A 19,184-nucleotide genomic window follows, 5' to 3' on the forward strand; every position below is an offset into this window, starting at 1 on the left:
TTTATCTTCCTTTTTCTTCCTTTTTTTCGTTTTTTTCGTTTTTTTCTTTTTTGTTCACTTTGCATTAGTAGTCTGAAATTGAAGGTATGACCTACGCTACCTACTGGGTTTATTAGAATGTAGTTTGCATCGGTATGTCCAATGAACACTACCGAATTTACAATCGAACCACGCAAAAACAAAGCATGTGTTAAACTGTTGACATTATCTTAGATGTGTCTGTGAGATCTACCGTTCTACTGGAAATTTAGTATGCCATCCTTTTTGAAAGTGACGTAATGAATGTTTCAAGCATCCTCTATATATTCGAATAGTCCTGAAAAATACAAAAGCAAACGTTATTTCTAAGTAACTGTCGGATTTCTGGTAACGGAACTTTATAATGTTAGGTTCTTTTCTTGCTAAGTTTAAAATTCCGCGTTTTTATCTGTTTTCCCTTTTCTTTTTCTTCTTCTCTCACCTTGTGCCTCTCTCTCTCTCTGCCTCATTTCTGAACCTTTGTGTAATAGACATCCATTGGTTTCAAATTTTCCATTGTGTGTGTTTCGGTTTCTCCCTAAATTAAGTTATGAATCTTGTTTCGTCTCGGTTTTGTTATTTCATTTTATCGATACTAATACATGTGTAGTTTGAAATTAGAATTGCGTTCATTTTGTTAGCTAATTTTAGTATGGGAGAGAAGAAAGGAGGAGATGAAGGGAGTCTCTCTACCAGGCATGATTACGGGATTAGAAGGTGTATATTGGGTGGCCTAGCTGCACGGCGTTAGCTGTCGCAATTTTTTTGATGCGGAGTTTACAAGCAAAATGGGGGCATTCATGTAGAAACCACAAAATTTATGTTATAGTGCCATGTCAAGTTATTTCTTTGTATTCTACTTCTTATATACTAACATATGTATATATGTATTTAGTTGGCAATGCATTAAAACAATCTTGTAGCGCTTAAGCTTGTACTTTTTATGGAAACTGTAAAATGAGAATTGTATCTTACCAACTTTAATAGCAGGAACTTAAGAAAGAGACCCACCATCACTGTCCATAATAGAATTTTTTGACTTTGTTGTACTTCCAGTAGGGTTTCAAACTACAAACACAAGCAGAAACGTAGAGCTCCTCCCTAAGTAAGCGGTTGGAGAACCCGCCTTTGGCGTGGGAGACCAGGGTTTGATTTCCGACGGGAGCTCATGTGGTTCGGATTCCACGTTCATCAGTAGGCCGGTGTCATACAGCCTCGCTGCTGAAAGCAACGTTAAACTCAAAATCAAGTCAACAAGCACATAGGTTTACGGTACTATACACAAGCCTACAAGGAGCCCAAAATTTAAGAAAAAAATATATGTCAGTTGTATATTTCTATGATTAGAACACACACACACATTATTTTGATATGTATTTGATAATTTCTTCTTGCAGGTTACGGAAACAACCGGTTTGCAACTCTTAGCTAATGGAATATCTTGCACCTCCCGTGGCTTCATACGTGTAAAAGGGAAAGATAAAGAAGAATTCACATACTTCGTTGATGTAAATTCTGACTATGAACTTGTGAGTTTACCAGAATTTGGAGATGACGATGTCGACACTAAACTTTAGTGAAAAATAGTACTATAATAAAAACAATAATTTGAATAGACATTACAAATTACGAGTGCCTGAAACATTGTGTAGTGAACAATGACTCAAATTGTATTTCTATAGGATATTGTGTGTCCCACAACATGAGATGTTCTACATTTCTCGTTCAAATGTATACAGCAGTTACAGAGTACAGATTTGATCGATAAACACATGAAAAACTCTAACACTGACAAGTGAATGCCACGAACGGATCCCGTTGAGATTAAAACGAACAATTGTGTTTGCATTTGATATGTGATAAGTGGAAAAATTCCAAGTTATTCATGCCATCTATCAGGACATCGTGAGTTAGAACACATTTTGTAACGTAAAGGCTCCAAATTAGCTGGCAGAACAGTTTGAACCGGATTATTTGTACGGAAACGGTTGGGTAGATGAAACATTCGGCGAACACGTATCCAATCATTTTTAAAGGCACACTTTATGGGGTGAAAAAGTTTCCCCAGGGTCCGCCGCAGTGTTCGAGACGGGGTCCAACTCCGAAGTTTCTAATGGCAAGGAGGGTTTGAAAGCTGATGTGAAGTGAAAGAAGATAGAGCATGCCACAACTCTGCACGACAACCTTTGCAAAATGGTAGCGGGTCAAAATGTAAACAAAAACATAATTGAAAAGTCCGTGGCCATTCTTATAAATTGGAAACGGTGAGACAAATGTGAAACAGGAAAGCACGTGTGGCATTATTTTCAAAGTACAACGATTTAAAGTAAAACTGATTGTCCCAGGTCCCCGCAGGGTCCCAGGTGGGGTCAAACTCAAAGGATTCAAATGTCAATGTGGGCTAAGTAGCACATCGTTTGAAAGTTGATGTGAAATGAAAGAAGTTGGAACAAGTCTCTACATCTACGATGAACCTATGCAAAAAGACAGAGCGTCAAAATCTAATTAAGAACACTATGGCTACCTTAAATCCAAGATGGTCGCTTGAAATCTATGTCGAAAGGATAGGCACTTGAAACTGCTGAAGCTAGGGAAACCAAATTTGGTATGAATGTTGAATAGTAAATAAAGTTAAGCACAATATACGGTTATCTTTGTTTCATTTGTACAATTTAATGTATTCCATATTAGGTTGGAACCCCTTGTCAGTTGCGCTATGTTTTATATCTGTTGAATACAATTTTGTTATTGTACGCACTCATAGCAGTACAAATCTAAATCTCTATTTTTCTCTATTATGTATTTAGAAACAATAGGAAGACCAAAGAACAATTTAATTTCAATTCACTTCAATTATTATTTCATTTCGTAACAATACATAATTGTTTGCTCCTAATGGACGTTTGTCTTGGTTCTCGTATAACGAATATGTGATGAAGACAAAACTCTGTCTTCCTATTCATACTGCTAAACAAAAGTTGAATACCTTCGGGTAATTTTCTAATTCTATCATACGTAGTTCATACATAAAGAACCTCTTGGGCCAGTCAAGTTTTTGCTTTATTATCACGTTTTCGTGATGCTACATTTGTATGCCATTGGTTGGTTTGGTCACAATATTTCAAGCAATAATAAATATACAAAAAAAATCCTTTATATACAAGACTGGTGAGCAGTACAAAAAACACGTGTAAATCATTTCAGTACATCGACCTGCGTCGAACTTTGTTGGTTTGGTCACAATATTCTAAGAAATAGCACATTTATATACAAACTCATTTATATATTTTTTTTTTTACGCTGGCAGCAATATTGGATTACAGATGATCAGCAGGAGTGATTTGAAATCAAGATGTTGCGTTTTTGAACATCTTGTATCTTTTTGTCACTTCTGCTTACTGATCAACATTCATAACAAATTTGGTATTCCTAGCTTCAGCAGTTTCAAGTGCCTATCTTTTCGACATAGGTTTTAAGCTTCCACCTTGGATTTAAGGTGGTCATGGACTTTTCAATTGAGCTTCCTGTCTACATTTTGACCCGCCGCATTTTGTCGTAGAGAGTCGAGACATGTTCCATCTTCTTTCGTTTCACAATAGCTTTCAAATGATGTACTACTTAGCCCCCATCGACATTTCAAGCTTTTGAGTTGGACCACGACTGGCACCGTGCTAGCACCCCGGGACAAGATATTTTTACTTTAAATCGTTGTACTTTGAAAATAATGTCACGCGTGCTTTCCTGTTTTCGCATTTGTCTCACCATTTCCGATTTATGGGGATGGCCATGGACTTTTCAATTAAGTTTATGTATACATTTTGACCCGCCTTTTTTTGCAGAGGGCTGTAATAGAAAGTCGAGACTTGCTAAAGCTTCTTTAATTTCACAACAGTTTTCAAACGATGTGCTACTTAACTCCCTTGCCATTTGAAGCTTGTGAGTTCGACCCCGTCTGGGGCCATGCGGTGGACCATGGAGTAAACCTTTTAACTGGAAAAGTGTGCCCTTGAAAATGATGGGATGCATGTTCGCCGAATTTTTCATCTACTCAACTGTTTCCAAATAAATGACCCGGTTCAAATTATTCTGAAAGCTAATTTGGTTTTATATTACAAAATATGATCTAACTCACGATATCCCGACCGGAGGCACGAATAACTTTGGGATTCGTATAGTTATAACATATTAAATACAAAAATAATTGTCTGGTTCGAATCTCAGCGGAGCCACTTCATTACCTTCTCCTTCTGAGGTTACATCATAAGTTCCAAGCTATTATCAATTTGACTCCATATGTCTACATATATCATGAAAGTGTACTTGTTGAAATAAATATATTTTCCCATACATGTGTTTGTTTAATTTCTCTTAATTACGATCGCTTACGTTTCAGAAATCTCTCTACTTCCCTTTTTGTGTTCAGAGAAATATAAGTATACTCTTATTATTCTTTTACAATTGGCTCAAGAAAAACATCAATGATATTTAAGTTCTTATATCTTTATATTCTGGTTTATATCTTTTTTTGGAAGGAAACATAACGTCCAAAGATTTCCCTGCGCTTAAAAAGACTACAACTTATTGATCATTTCTTAATAGATGAAAGGAAGGAAATGAGATTCGAGAAACACGGACTCAATCTTGTCCAACACAAGCCTATTAGCCTCAAATGAATTCTGTGACTCGCGCACCGCAGATCAACAAACTACTCATCATGTATTCCTCTTTATGCCAAATATTAACGCATGTCTTATTTTTGCAACAGAAGTACAAATTTTCTACCAAGCTAGCACACCATACTACAGAAATTCGAAAAATACTAGTTCCAAAATAAATTTAAATAACAAGGGAACAACAGACAAACCATATTTTAAAATCAAAAGTATAGACGTGTTTGAAAGATGCATCCAAGAAGAAGACAGTAGATTCGTAGACAAAAGTAAAGAATATATAATGAGGCAGTTTGGCGATATTCCACAGTGATTAATAGCTTTGAATTACATATTCCGTGGAGATTCTCTACATTTGAAGTTCTTAAAGATACATAATAATTGTTTTTACGGGCGGTCTTTTTATAGTATGACAGTTTGAAGAATTGATACACCTTCCTCCGCATAGTAACGATCTTGTAAATGACACAGAAGAAATACGATAATATATGCAGCTATTAATTACTCAGCTTTGTATATGGAAAAGAGAACATGACGTATAATAAATGTTTTCCGCTTAAAGAAATGCTAATTGGACAAGCAGAATACAGAAAGACCTTTAGGAAATAAAATATGCAGATGACACACGTATAACAAAGTAATTATTGATATATTATTGTTCCATTTATATGCATGATATGTAACGCGGCAGCCGATGTTTGGTCGTCGGAATGATTGAAAGAAAATGCTGGAAGGTTTCGGCTTTTCTAAAGGTTATTATTGTTGGAATAACGGAAAGAATACCCTCGAAGGTTCTTGAAAGATTCAAGAGTATATAAATACTGATGTATTTGCATGATGTGTACGTTTACGAAGAAGATTGTATGAATAAAGAGTGTTAAGTTTGCGAAGAAGATATTTTATTACTAGGAGAGATTGGAAGAGTGGTAAGTACTAACTTTGTAGTTTTCTTGTTTTATACTTGTTCATTTTTATATGGGAAGGGACATTGGAAAATGAAATACATGTAAAACATATTGTAATGATCCGAATGATAAGGGGACGGAAGTGTTTGTTTTTTAGCAGGAATTGATTGGGGATTTTCCGGCATTGAATATCATATGACTCGGTGTACTTTTATGGGATTATAACTTGACTAAGATATAGTATAATGTAATATGGAGAGTACAGGTGGTCAACATTGTTCATTGCACCGGACTCGAACTAGGTTTCTCGCAGGTAGAAAACTGTACGCTAATCCTTTCTTATGGTTGCAGTGCGAACTTGTTACCTATATATAGCTATGAATTGTGTAAGACATAACAGGTATATATAAATTATATTGAACAGGAAGTCAGCAGAATTCGCGCCGTGAATTGAACCAGGGCTTTCCCACATGAAAAACCGTATGATGAACCTTTTGCTTAGCAGGTATTGTTACTTATATGTACGTAGCTATGAATTCTGTAAGACGTAAAAGTGTTATTATAAATCATATGTTAAGAAGGAAGTTATATTGGATAGGGACCCACGACACTGCCGGGACTCGTACCAAGGTTTTCTTACGTGGAAAACCGTACGCTAAACATTTTGCTTGCACTGTAGACTTTTGCTTGCACTTTCCACTTATAAATGGTATAAATTTTACTGTGTGAGAACGAAGTTATATTGGATAGGTAGTTAGCAGAATCCTCACCGGGAATTGAACCATGGCTCTCTTACATGCAAAGTCAAGATGGTTGAGAATGTTAATGTTATTTTGAATATGATATTCTTGCAATTTGAAAAGTCGTCATACGGTAACTAGTTGCAGTTTTTTTTCTTTTCTAGGTGCTGAAGCAAATAATAAGTGATAGAAAAGAGAAAAAAGCAGAGAGCGACAAAGACGCGGATTTGAATTGGATCATTAATTAGAAGAGTGATAAACTAATATTTGGTTATTATTATTATTATTATTATTTTCAGAATTTTTTTTGTTTTTTTAGGTTTTTCTTCATTGTATACATATGTTGATTGCACTTTTCGTCTTGTTTTTTTTTTTTTTTTACAGAAAATGGAGTTTTACTTCGAAGAGGTTAACTTTATTGATGAAGTAATTTTCCAAGGAAGATTGAGAGGCTTAGATAGTGCTGATCGTCTCTTACAGACTTGGCAACAGGTAGTTGATCTGCAAGCAGCAAGAGTGCATTGGATCTTACGAAATTGTAAGTGATCTACTACCGCTTTTTTATATATATTTTAAGAATAATCAACATATCATATTGAATAATGCGCGCTCAGCAGCAGACATCATAGATCTTTTTGACCACGGGTTTTTCCGTGAAGATCGATTGTATGTGTGCGGCATTTATGTCATATTTAAATTATATCGCTTCTGAGAAGAGACAGTTAGAGCGAGTGAGTGATAAAAGTGTATCCGAGTTCTTTTCATTTATCGTGAGGGAAATCGTGATAATGCTCATTCAGAACATAATGATGATGACTCATTACATATTGATTGGGCACTATTAGATGAAATTAATTTAGATGAACCATTAAAAATTCAAAATTCCGAAACAAATAACGAAACCGACTTTACAGAGATGTTTTGGCAAAAATTGTAGGAATTTGAGTAAGAAAATGCGCGTCTGGATCGTCTGAATAATGCACGTTATTCAGGAGATATACGGCCCAAAACTTCTCAGCACCCTCTATTGCGAGGGTAGGGAGGGAATGAAACAGAGTGTAATATGGCTGAAATTGTGGGGAGAAATGTGAGAGAGTACCCGCGTTTCAATATGAAAGGGGTGGAAATTATTGTAAAACCAACGGCGCTACATGTAATTACAAATCCCGTGGATTATATTATGTCCATGATGGATTTTGCGCTCTCTACTGTTTCGAGGGATACACGACCCGACGATTTTGTCGGTTTAAGAATAAATTCCGACAGAGATCTTTTGAATAAGGAAGTGTTTCATGCCGAAAACGTCCAAATTTGAATACCGATGTCGTTCTTAGAACGGCGGAGAACGTACTAAATAGCAACGATTCATTTGTTTTAGGGAATCAAATAGAATTCCGGTTTGACATCGTTGATGCATTACACGGACAGGGTGTACGTAAACGCGCAACGGTAAGAAAATATGCAGGAATGAGTACTTTTTTGAAGGATCATGTGGTAACCACAAAGGTTAGTGATTTCTTCTGCCTGCCAAAATCCATAGTATATTGGATTACAAAACATGAACAAAGTAAGCAGGCTTTATATGATATGACCCTGCCTGCGCGCAAAACATGGCAAAATAAAGCAGAGAAATTGTGGAAGGACGCAAAACTGTACGTTCAACGGAAACAGGGATTTGATTTGGAAGATGTAGTTGCTTTTCAAAATTATTTTGTGAAAAAGAATTATCAAATTGTAGTATATGAACTACCGGAAGGTTCCAGAACACCTGTAGTACGCTACCCAGGAATAAATGCGGAGAAAAAGATATTTATTTTGTATTAGAGAGGGGATACTGTTGGCCATTTTCAACCCATTAACAATAATACTCCATTTATGGGTAAGACCAGTTTTTGCTTTTTGTGCTTGGAAGGATTTAGATCAGATAGTAGTACTCACCAATGTCAGATGAGATGTTCGTACTGCGAACGTTTTCATATTAAAGAAACTAACGCGATACTAGTACATTGCACACAATGTAGTAGAAACTTTGCTGAAGGCAGTTGCTTTAATAATCATTTAGCACTGAATAAAGTAAACAAAATCCACATGCGATTACGTGTAATTCATGTGGTGTAATTTACGATATGAGAAAAAAATCAGGTAAGGTATGCGGCGACTACTATTGTAGTATTTGTAAAGTACACGTAACTGTTGGCAATCGATATTTTGTTCAAAAGTGTAAGCTAAAACGCACTGAACGGTTTTTGTACATTATATTTGATGTGGAGACAATGTTATTAGCACCAAATGAGAAAGGTGAACAGCAGCATGCCGTAAATTTGTGTTGTTGTTTGAATGTATGTTTCCACTGCATAAATACTGGAGTAGATAGTTTGTGTTTTAAGTGCGGAGATAAAATAACAAGGAACCGTATGTTTTCTCTTCCAACCATGGAGGCGTTTATTGAACATGTGCTTATGGAAAGGCAAGTGTATCAGATCATTGTGGCACTTGCTCACAATAATTCGCGATATGATGGTCTATTTCGTGTTCGGACACTTATTGAAAGAAATAACTCCCCATATTCTTATGCATGGTGAAATGTTATTTCAAATTAGTATCAGTAATCGATTTTATTTTCGGGATACTTTTCTTTTTCTTGGTGTAAAATTATCCAAATTACCGAAAACATTAGAATTGAATATTGAATTGATAAAGGGAGATTTTTCATACCTGTTTAATACGGAGGAACATCAAAATTATGTTGCAGAATGGCCGGCATTGCCTTACTATGACCATGACTCACGTCGTACATCAAACTGGTCATAACTTATTCTATGGCATATGAAGAGCAAGTACGGAACGGTGATATTTTTGATTTTCAGAAAGAATTGTTTGAATACTGCTGGAGCGAAGTGCGTATATTGGCGGAGGAAGTGATTAAATTTACCTCCATGATTGAAGAGAGAACAAATGGTATTCAATGTTTTATTTCCAGCACAACGATCGCCAGTCTAGCAATGTTGACGAACCGCTGTCATTATTTGATTCAAAACACAATTCCAGTTATTCCTCAAAACGGGTTCCAACTTACTCAACAACAAAGTATTAAAGCATTAAAGTGGTTGAAGTATATGGAACACGTAACAAAGAGATCTATTGTTACTTCAAATAATGCGTTGGAGGAACGGTTTGGCAGACATAAAGTCGAAGGTTTTGACGCAAAAGCAAAAACTATATACCAATTTACGTGGTGTTCCTGGCACGCCTCTAAAAGTTTCTATAAAGATAATAGAAATAGCATTTTATGCAAAGAAAATGGTGCGTACGACACTTTTGAGAAGAGATACGAACATACAGTGCACTGCCGCAACTATCTAAAAACTACGTTATAATTTAATAGAAATCTGCTAATGTAAATGGGATGCTTTGGTAAAGCGTGATAAACATATACAGAATATCCTCGAACAACGGTGCAAACATAATCGTAATCCTCTCATTCCGAAGTCTGTCTATCAAGGAGGTAGAACAGAAAATTTAAAGTTATATGTAGACTGTGTAGAGGACGAATACGTGGCTTACGTAGATGTTACTTCGTTATACCAGTCAACAATGTGTAAACGAGGCATGCCTGTGACCGTATATAAAGTACATAATTGCCCCAATTTCCCCAATGTGCGAAACATTCATGAGTTTGTAAAGTGACAAAACGATTTATATTTTCCAATCTTCCCGTATGTTACGGGAGGCAGATTGATTTTTGTATTATGTACACCGTGCATGGATGAACAAAGTGATGATGAATGTATGCACATAGATCTTGAACGTATCATTACAGGTACGTTTGTACCCCCGAACTGCGCAAAGCATTAGATAATGCGTATGAGCTAATTGAAATTCATGAAATACGGGAATTTGATTTATTAGTCCCGGAAAAATGTGTTTGTGAAGCATTATTTTGCTCATACGTCAAATGCTTTTTACAAATGAAACAAGAAGCTTCAGGCTTCTCTGCTGAATGCGGTACAAAAGAAGAGCAGGAAAGGTATATTGAAGAATATTTCAGGCATGAGGGGATACAGTTGAATTATGAAAACATAGAATATAATCCAGGCCTGCCCAGTAAAGCGAAGCTGTTTTTGAATTCGCTGTACGGGAAATGGGGGCAAAGAAGAGACCTTTCGCAGTGCACAATTCTTGATACAGCAGAGAATTTTTTGAAAATCTTAACAGATCCTAAATATAGGATCTGTTATGGGATCTATTATTGAAATTCAAGCTGTAACACCACTTAGTGAACATCATCTAATTATTCAATATAAAGACTGTGAGAGTGAAATTATCCTATTAACATTTTCAAATGTTGCGCTAGCGGCATTCATAACATCATGAGCACGAGTGTGGTTGTACGACCTACAAACAAGTGTTGAAGAACAGAATGTAATCTACTGCGATACGGACAGTATCATGTTTATACAAAGAAAAGATGAGTAACTCCCATTAAAATTAAGTTAGTATTTGGGTGAGTTAACGAATGAAGTTCCCGAGGGTTGGGAAATACGTAAAGTAATAGCATTCTGTGCAAAGAATTCCACCTACGCTTTACGCAATGCTAGTGGGGAAATGAAATATGCAGATAAAATTCGTGGAATAACATTAAATAACAGAACAAGTGATAAAATTAATTTTGATAGATTTTATGATTTAGTGACGGGAAATCGGGGGGAAATTGTAATCGAAATGCCATCCAAAATTGTTCGGATACCAGAATTGCGCATCTTTTCTCGAAGAGAACTAAAGACACACCGAATGGTGACCAGTAAACGTAGACGAATAGACGCTGACATAGTGACTGACGTACCAAAAAATGTTACTGTTCCGTATGGTTATAGATCTCATAATTGATTGTCCAGATACTCGTTTTTTTGGGAATAAAAAGCAGAATTTCTATCACATTATGTCATTTGCAAAGAAGATGTTACGTTTTCAACATCCCTGCACTATTCTCGTCGCAGGTCCATCACGCGTTGGTAAAACTAATTGTGTCAATCTATTAATCAAAGAAAGAAATTATATGTTTAATGTTTCGTTTAAAGAAATTGTGTGGTGTTATGGCGCAGATATACCAAACTTGGACGTTGATGCAAAAATACGTTTTCTGCGAGGAATCCCCGATATAAATACTTTTGATATAAGTGAAAATTCATTACTCATATTAGGTGATTTAATGTCAGAAACCAATGATGATATGGTCAAATTATTTACCAAGTACGCTTACCATGAGAAATTAATCGTAATATTTATTGTTCAAAATTTATTTCCAAAACACCGGCATGCTCGAGATATTAGTTTAAATGCACATTATTTAATGGTATTTAAGAATCCACGTGATAAGTTACAAATTGAACTTTTAGCGAGACAAACTATGCCTTGTGAAACCAAACAACTTGTGAATGTCTTCGACGAAATAACACGAAAACCACACACGTATTTATTGTTTGATCTTACACAACAAACACATGATGCCCTACGACTGAGAACGAATATATTTTCCGGAGAAATAATGCATGCGCACAGTAGTGTTAAAAACGCGGCCACACAGTTTTATGTTTAGTTGGCATCAAGATGTTGATGGTAAAAAATCACTATAATACGCTTTGCACAGTTGGAAATGCAAGCTATCCGATCGGAAAGTTATTCTTCAAGACGCACCGGGTGATTTGATTTGTACCATACCACAAGTAGCGAAAAGTACTATAAAAGGAAATATCCCCATATGATTAATTCAGAACCAAAGGCAACGTAGATATAAGATCTCACGTGCTCTCTCGTCAAAGTTTCTCTTAAAAAGAAAAAAAGGAATTATTACAACAGAAAGGTGGTGCATTACTTCCATTTATTATCGGGCCACTCGTTGGTGCCTTAACCTCAACATTTTTGGAAGATAACATGTCGGAATTACGTAAAATGCTATTAGGTCCAGAAAATGCACTTCATAGAATACAATCTAATTTAAAGACGCATGAAGCACATCAATCAAGACTAGATAAAGATATGAGAAGAATGGAAATTGTTTTAGCAAGTATTACATCAATATTTACATTACAAATTGGGTCTCAGACCGGAAAATCCTATTGCCTTACCAATTGTTGACTCAGAAAATGCAAGTAGTCGTACAGATTTTAACTATTGTACCCGATATGTTACAATCAGTACCGAAAACGCTTCGAAGGAAAACGGATTTATTACTTAAACTGATCATTAATTCACAGAAAATCTCGTGGGATCAAACAGGTACAGTGGCTATCGATGGAAATAATATTCCCGGTTCCAATATTATCGATTTAGTGAATGATGTTCGTACACGGAAATATTCAACACAACCAGTAGGATTACAGTCGTTTAAAACGTTATTGGATTATATTAACGTTCATCGGGAATTTATTAGTTCACGTACACCAGGACCGCCTTCACCTGCTTTTGCAACCCCGAAAGTAACTGGCAGTAAAATTCGAAAACGGCATTCTTCTTCGACTGCAGTATCTCCCGCAATTGCAGCTAACGTATTTCTGTATTGGAAAGAATATAAAATTATCAAAAATCTATTACATGTATTCAGATCCTGGATCTTTATGCAGTGTTAGTACATTAGAACCTAAAACGAAAGTATCACGAAAGAAAATGAAAGAATGGTTAGCATCACAAGATGCATATACAATGCACACTCCAATACGAAAAACATTTCCACGGAAACAACACTATGTTAGTGGTCCTAATGAAACATTCCAATGCGATTAGGCGGACATGCAAAATATTGCAAAATATAATGACGGATATCGCTATATTTTATGTGTAATTGACATTTTTTCGCTGTACTTGTATAGCATTCCTGTGAAAACGAAGAAAGGATCTGAAATGGCTAGTGCAATAGCTTCAATTTTAACCCAAGTGCCATCACTGGTTTAGGTTCAAACTGATTTAGGGTCAGAATTTTATAATCGCCATGTAAAGAAAGTTTTAAAAGATTTTGAGATTAATCATTATAGTATACATTCGGGAATGAAATGTGGGTTAGTAGAAAGAGTGATTCGTAGAATTAAAAGTAAAATATATCGTTAATTTACTGCAGAAAATACGCATCGGTACATTACTGTGTTATATCAAACTGTACACAATTATAATCATAGTTATCATTCAAGTATTAAAATGGCACCCGCAGAAGTAAATGGTTCAAATATCAATGAAGTGTGGAATACGCTGTACGAAAAGACTGTAAATAAGAAGAAATTAAAAATTGAATTTCTAGCAGGAGATTATGTTCGCATTACTAAATATAAACGTAAACTTGAAAAAGGTTATTTGCCGAATTGGTCTCGAGAAATATTTCTCGTTGATAAGTGTATGAAATAAAATCCTGTAACTTATAAAATAAAAGAGTGGAATGGTGATGAATTTAAAGGAATGTTTTATGCTGAAGAATTACAAAAAAGTATTTCTAAGCTCAAACAAGACCTATTTAATTGAAAAATTTCTTCAACGTAAGAAGGGATGAGTTTTCGTAAAATAGTTAGGCTACCCAGAAAGTATGATTTCGTGGATTCGAGTATTTAGTATTCAGTCTGCATAAGGAATTCGGTATTGAAACACGCATTTTACGTGACGTTACCCGCCAATGCAAGTAGTACGCTTTTTGTTAATACAACATCCTCATTTCGAGTAAAACTTGCACGAGGCGTAGATTTAACGGACGAGAGTGCGCTTAACACAAATTAATATATCGTGGATTTTTTTTATAATGTCGGTCCGTGTGAACAAATTACAATCGATACATCTGTTGATGGTGAATATATTCGGTATCGTGCTAAAGTAACGGAGGGATATTATGCATGCATTAAAGCCATCTTAAATCTAATTCCCGAGAAGGTACGTATAATAAAATATAATTATTTTAAGAGTGAAGTGTATATTCAACATTCCTTCCGGTCATGTGATCGGTGTATTCTAGACATAACAAAAGGTTTACAACATATACTCGGTTTTATCAATGAAAATTATTTTTTTTATAATTCAGTGGTGTATATAAAAGACCAAAATAGGGAACAATTTCTGACACCTCATTGAAAATATCCCTGTAACTTTGCTTATAATATTCCAACAGAAGTTAACGTATGTGTGGATATTGTGAAACAAGAAGAAATTGGACCTTTACTTCGTAAAATTAGTATATTTTAGGAGCGGTATGGACGAATCAAAAATATCTTATTTCATAACCGGCAGTACGTGAAAGACGAAAAGAAATATTTTGACACGATAGAAATAAACTTAAAAGATGAACACAGAATAAACTTGCCATTTCGTTTCGGAACTTCGAACTTGGCATTTCACTTTAAACGAAAATGATTTCTGAAAGCATAGAAGATAGCTTCTACATTACACTGGCTTCAAATGCAAGTATAGACGTTTATCTTAAAAATAGTCCAACCCATTTCATTAATAATTTGAAAACTACTGTACGTTTAACAGATACGGATTGGTGTGTCAGATTAAGTGAAATACATATTCCTTTAAGGTGTCATAATGTCACCAAAGATAAAAATATCGTTTGGTACAAATTAGAAGGTCATGAAATTATGAAAAGTAAAATTATGCAAACATTGAACACATCCTGGAAGAATTAAATAAAATTTCAGAATTTATACAATTTAACGCTTCCAATATTATTCATGTTACTGCTGAACCAAATGTTGAATTCATAACACTTTCACCTACTTTGGCTATACAACTAGGATTTCATGAAAAAAAATAATCTCGTTATTCAAAAACAGGGATTTAAACAACCATACTTAGATATTGGATATCCTTTTCAATTTTTTGTGTATACTGTTCTTTTAACAAAAGAGACATTGACCAAAGCTTAAGCTTTGGTCATTGTGTCTTTTGTTAAAATAATCAATCCAAAGCCATGAATAGTCATACTGATCTTATTGAATATCAATTGGTGGGAGATACGCAAGCTCCCTTACTACGTATTGCAACTGTTGGCAATATCAATTATGGGAAAATTCAAACGTTACGATATCAAGATATTCACTATATACCACTTTCTAAATTTTGCTTTAACAGTGTTGAAATACTACCAAAGGACCACGCAGGATGAAATTTACCATTTCGTTCCGGGACATTGGCAGTGACACTTCATTTTAAACGTTCTCCTGTAAAATGAAAAAGCAACATACGTATTATCAGCGGGGACGTGGCCTCCGCTTCTTTTCAGGTCCAGTTTATCAACGGGGTCATGGGATTGGTAGTTTCTTTAAAGGTTTATTTAGTTTTGCATTGCCTTTATTAAAGCAAGGTGCCAAAGCTGTAGGCCGGCAGGCGTTACAAACGGGAATACAAGTTGCATGTGATGTACTGGAAGACCGTCCATTTAAAGAATCCGTTCGTGCTCGCGTAGAAGAAGCTGGAGAAACATTAAAAACTAGAGCTGCAAACAAACTTAGTCAGTTGTAAACCGGTAGTGGTAAGAGACGTCCACGAAAACGAAAGCCTCCTGCTCTTGTACAATTCGATCCTCCGGTCAAACGTAAACGAAAATATTCCAGTGATATACTTAGTTAACCATGGCTTTACTCACTGGTAGTAAGTCCTGAATGTTGTATAAGTGAACTTGATTTGTTTACTATTCCAATGACTCAAACTGCTATTGAGTCATCTTCCACTGTTGAATATCGTCCGGTTTCTACTTTATTGTCAGAATGACCAATTGAATTTGTTGTACCTGGTGAAACTGGTGATTTTATTTACAGTGCATAATTGTATCTCTATGTAATATGTAAAATTACGAAAACCAATAATACAAATTTAGTTGAGGCTGATATTGTTGCACCTGTAAATAATTATCTTCATTCGTTATTTAGTCAAGTTGATATTTTATTAAACGATAAATTAATTAGTTCATCATCTGGTTCATTTCCGTACCGTGCTTATATCGAAACATTATTAAATTATGGTAGCGATGCCGCTCGAACCCATTTAACTGGGGGATTATGGTATAAAGATACTGCAAACCAATTTAATGTATTAGGTATTGCAAATACTGGATTTACAAATCGTGCCCAGTATGTTAGAAATAGTGCATCATTCGATATGTATGGCCAAATCCATGCTGATATTGCCTGTGTGGGATGTATGCTTCCTAATAAAGTAAGCTTACGTGTAAAATTACATCGTAAAAAAGATACGCTTTGTTTAATGTCTGCTGAAAATACAGCATGTAAAGTCAAACTTGAAGGCGTAACATTTCACGTGCGGCGTCTAGGTATTGCTGCCGACTTAGCTATGCAAATCAATGCTGGCGTGGAACACATTCCGTCCAGCATATCTCTTACTCGTGTTGAAACTCGTACCTATATCATTCCTGCAGAAGTAAGTTCATATAATATCGATCATTTATTTTTGGGTAAAGTACCAAAAGGTGTCGTTACAGGTTTTGTATCAAACGCTGCATTTAACGGTCAACCACATGTAAACCCTTCTCAATTTCAACATTTCAACGTTAACAAGCTGCAATTACATATTGGTTCAAAATCATTTCCACCGACACCCCTCACTCCTGATTTTGCAAATGGATTATATGTTCAAACATATTCCACTCTGTTTTTCAGGTACCGGTAGATATTATTAAGATCATTCACATACAATTTTCCGTGAGGAATTTCGACATGGATACACTTTGTACCCGTTCATTCTATCTCCAACAGGAACATTAGATGTTTCTACGTGGGATGTCATACGTGATTCCCCTGTCAATTTAAAATTATCGTTTTTTCAACCTCTATAAAATTCCATTACATGTATTGTGTACCCTGAATTTGACTCTCTCATTCAAATCGATAAAGACAGGAATGTATATACTGATCATACAATGTAAAATTTCGTCATTTGAGTGCCATGAGAGTTATTGTTCACTTTTCTGCGTTCAACGATAATGATGATCATATTATTATTAAGGAACTTGCAATTGTAAATCCTGATATCCCCTTTGTACAAAGCTGGATTTTTAAACCACCATATCCATTACATGAATTATGTGTGCTGCTCATACTTTCGAATAAACATCTAGTACAACATAATTATGATATTGACTGGTACGATGGCGATGTAGATTACTCATTGTTACATACTATATTGAAATAATATTGTGCTAATACCTGTTCCTTGTATACTTATGGTAAGACACGTCAGTACTATCTGCAATCTGCAACAAATATTGGAACGGACTGTTGTGAATTTAGAAGATTTACGGTGCCCAAAAGCGTCTTCCTTGGGATTTCATGCTTACTCTTGTGCTTATTTAAAACAGATTTGGACAATTTAGGTGTTCTGTGCTTGAAGCTTTATTATATGCCGAATACTTAAAAGTCTATGGTTATGTTTTATACGTAAATCCAAATAGTGCAACGTATGTTTATAAAAAATAAAACAAGAGGAGGAAAGTAAGGACGAAATAGACTAATAAACATGTTTAATGATCAATTATTACAAGTGTTACTAAAGGACTGTATTAGTGGTGCAAATGTGACAGGAATTTATCCCATTGATCGTTTACCTATACTTGCTCAACACCCTCTAGGGCTGATTATTAATTTGGACAAGTCTCATTTACCTGGTAGCCATTGTATAGCGATCTATATCAATAACAATAAACATGGGTAGTCTTTTGATTCTCTGGCACAGGGTGTGCCTAAACTAATTCAACACTTCCTGCAAAGGAATTGTAAACTCTATTTTGTAAATACTGTACAAGTTCAAGATAGTCATTCTATCATGTGGGGATATTTTGTATTATATTTTCTGTATTATATGACACGTGGTGTTCATTTGACAAATGTATTGCAAGTTTAATCATAAAAAATAAAAAAATAATGATAAATTTGTCAAAAACATGTGGAAAACATAATGAAAAACAAAAAAGTAGATGTTTGTAGATTTTTAAAAATAAATAAATACCAATTTTTTAAACTTTTATATTTTTATTTCTCCATAAAATATTTCTTTCTTACAATAATTTCAAGGTTACAATGAAAACATTAAACTTGCTATGCCCTTAGTAAGGGTTGTGGATCGATCATTTTTCCACCAATAATTCAATTGTTGTGCATTTCGATATGCACATGCCGATTTTGATTCTACTTGCTTATGAAACGAACAAATTTCATTACAAACGGTACATTGTAATTCTGCTAATGATGGACAACTTTTTCTTTCCAGATCCACAGCGTTTGCTAGTGCAAATATTTTGTTTATCCCAATGGATTTTTCCCCACCTATATAAAGGAAATTTGCATCTGGTGTACAAAAATCATACATAATATTCAGAATATGTGATACGAAATAGACAGTCTTACTAGACCACGATAAGCCATGCAAGTGGTTTGTAAGCCAATCGATTTGTTTTTTGTAACCTATTGGTAAATCGTTAATCCACATGGTACTTTTACTAAACAATGGAAATTTAATGTATCGTCACATGCAGTAAGACAAAATTCAAGTATCACAAATTCATTCGGTGAAATCTTAAATCACTGTATGTCTAAAATATACATTTTATGGCAAGCTGAAATTTCACACGAACGTTCCGTGACAACTGGAATAAGTTGTCCAATGAATTCAGTATTTTTTAAACATTTACCAGTTTTTATCATAAAGTTTGTGATTGAAATTTCACGATGCCGTTAGTGAAAAATTTCAAAGAGTTCTAGTAAAGTCTTATCATTCAACAAGTGCTATTCATGAACAGTTCCAGGATTGTGTTGCATACCACTTATTCCATTTGAGCGTAAGTATACAGTTATAGTTTCTAACAC

At 35.0% G+C, this 19,184-nt stretch overlaps 1 protein-coding gene across 2 annotated transcripts in view; it reads left to right on the plus strand.

Annotated features, from left to right (window-relative positions):
• The window catches only part of LOC145673783 (adenylate cyclase type 2-like), a 1,485,668-nt gene extending 1,481,312 nt beyond the window's left edge, over nucleotides 1-4,356 (plus strand). For both annotated transcript variants that reach the window (XM_081743538.1, XM_081743539.1), the window contains exon 22: nucleotides 1,416-4,356. In XM_081743538.1, the coding sequence (XP_081599664.1) occupies nucleotides 1,416-1,595 (180 nt within the window). In that variant the 3' untranslated portion in view covers nucleotides 1,596-4,356. The remainder of the gene's footprint in view (nucleotides 1-1,415) is intronic.
• Nucleotides 4,357-19,184: the final 14,828 nt, after the last annotated feature.

This window comes from Thermobia domestica, chromosome 17 (assembly GCF_964235325.1).
Source record: "Thermobia domestica chromosome 17, izTheDome1.hap1.1, whole genome shotgun sequence".
Classification (NCBI taxonomy): domain Eukaryota; kingdom Metazoa; phylum Arthropoda; class Insecta; order Zygentoma; family Lepismatidae; genus Thermobia; species Thermobia domestica.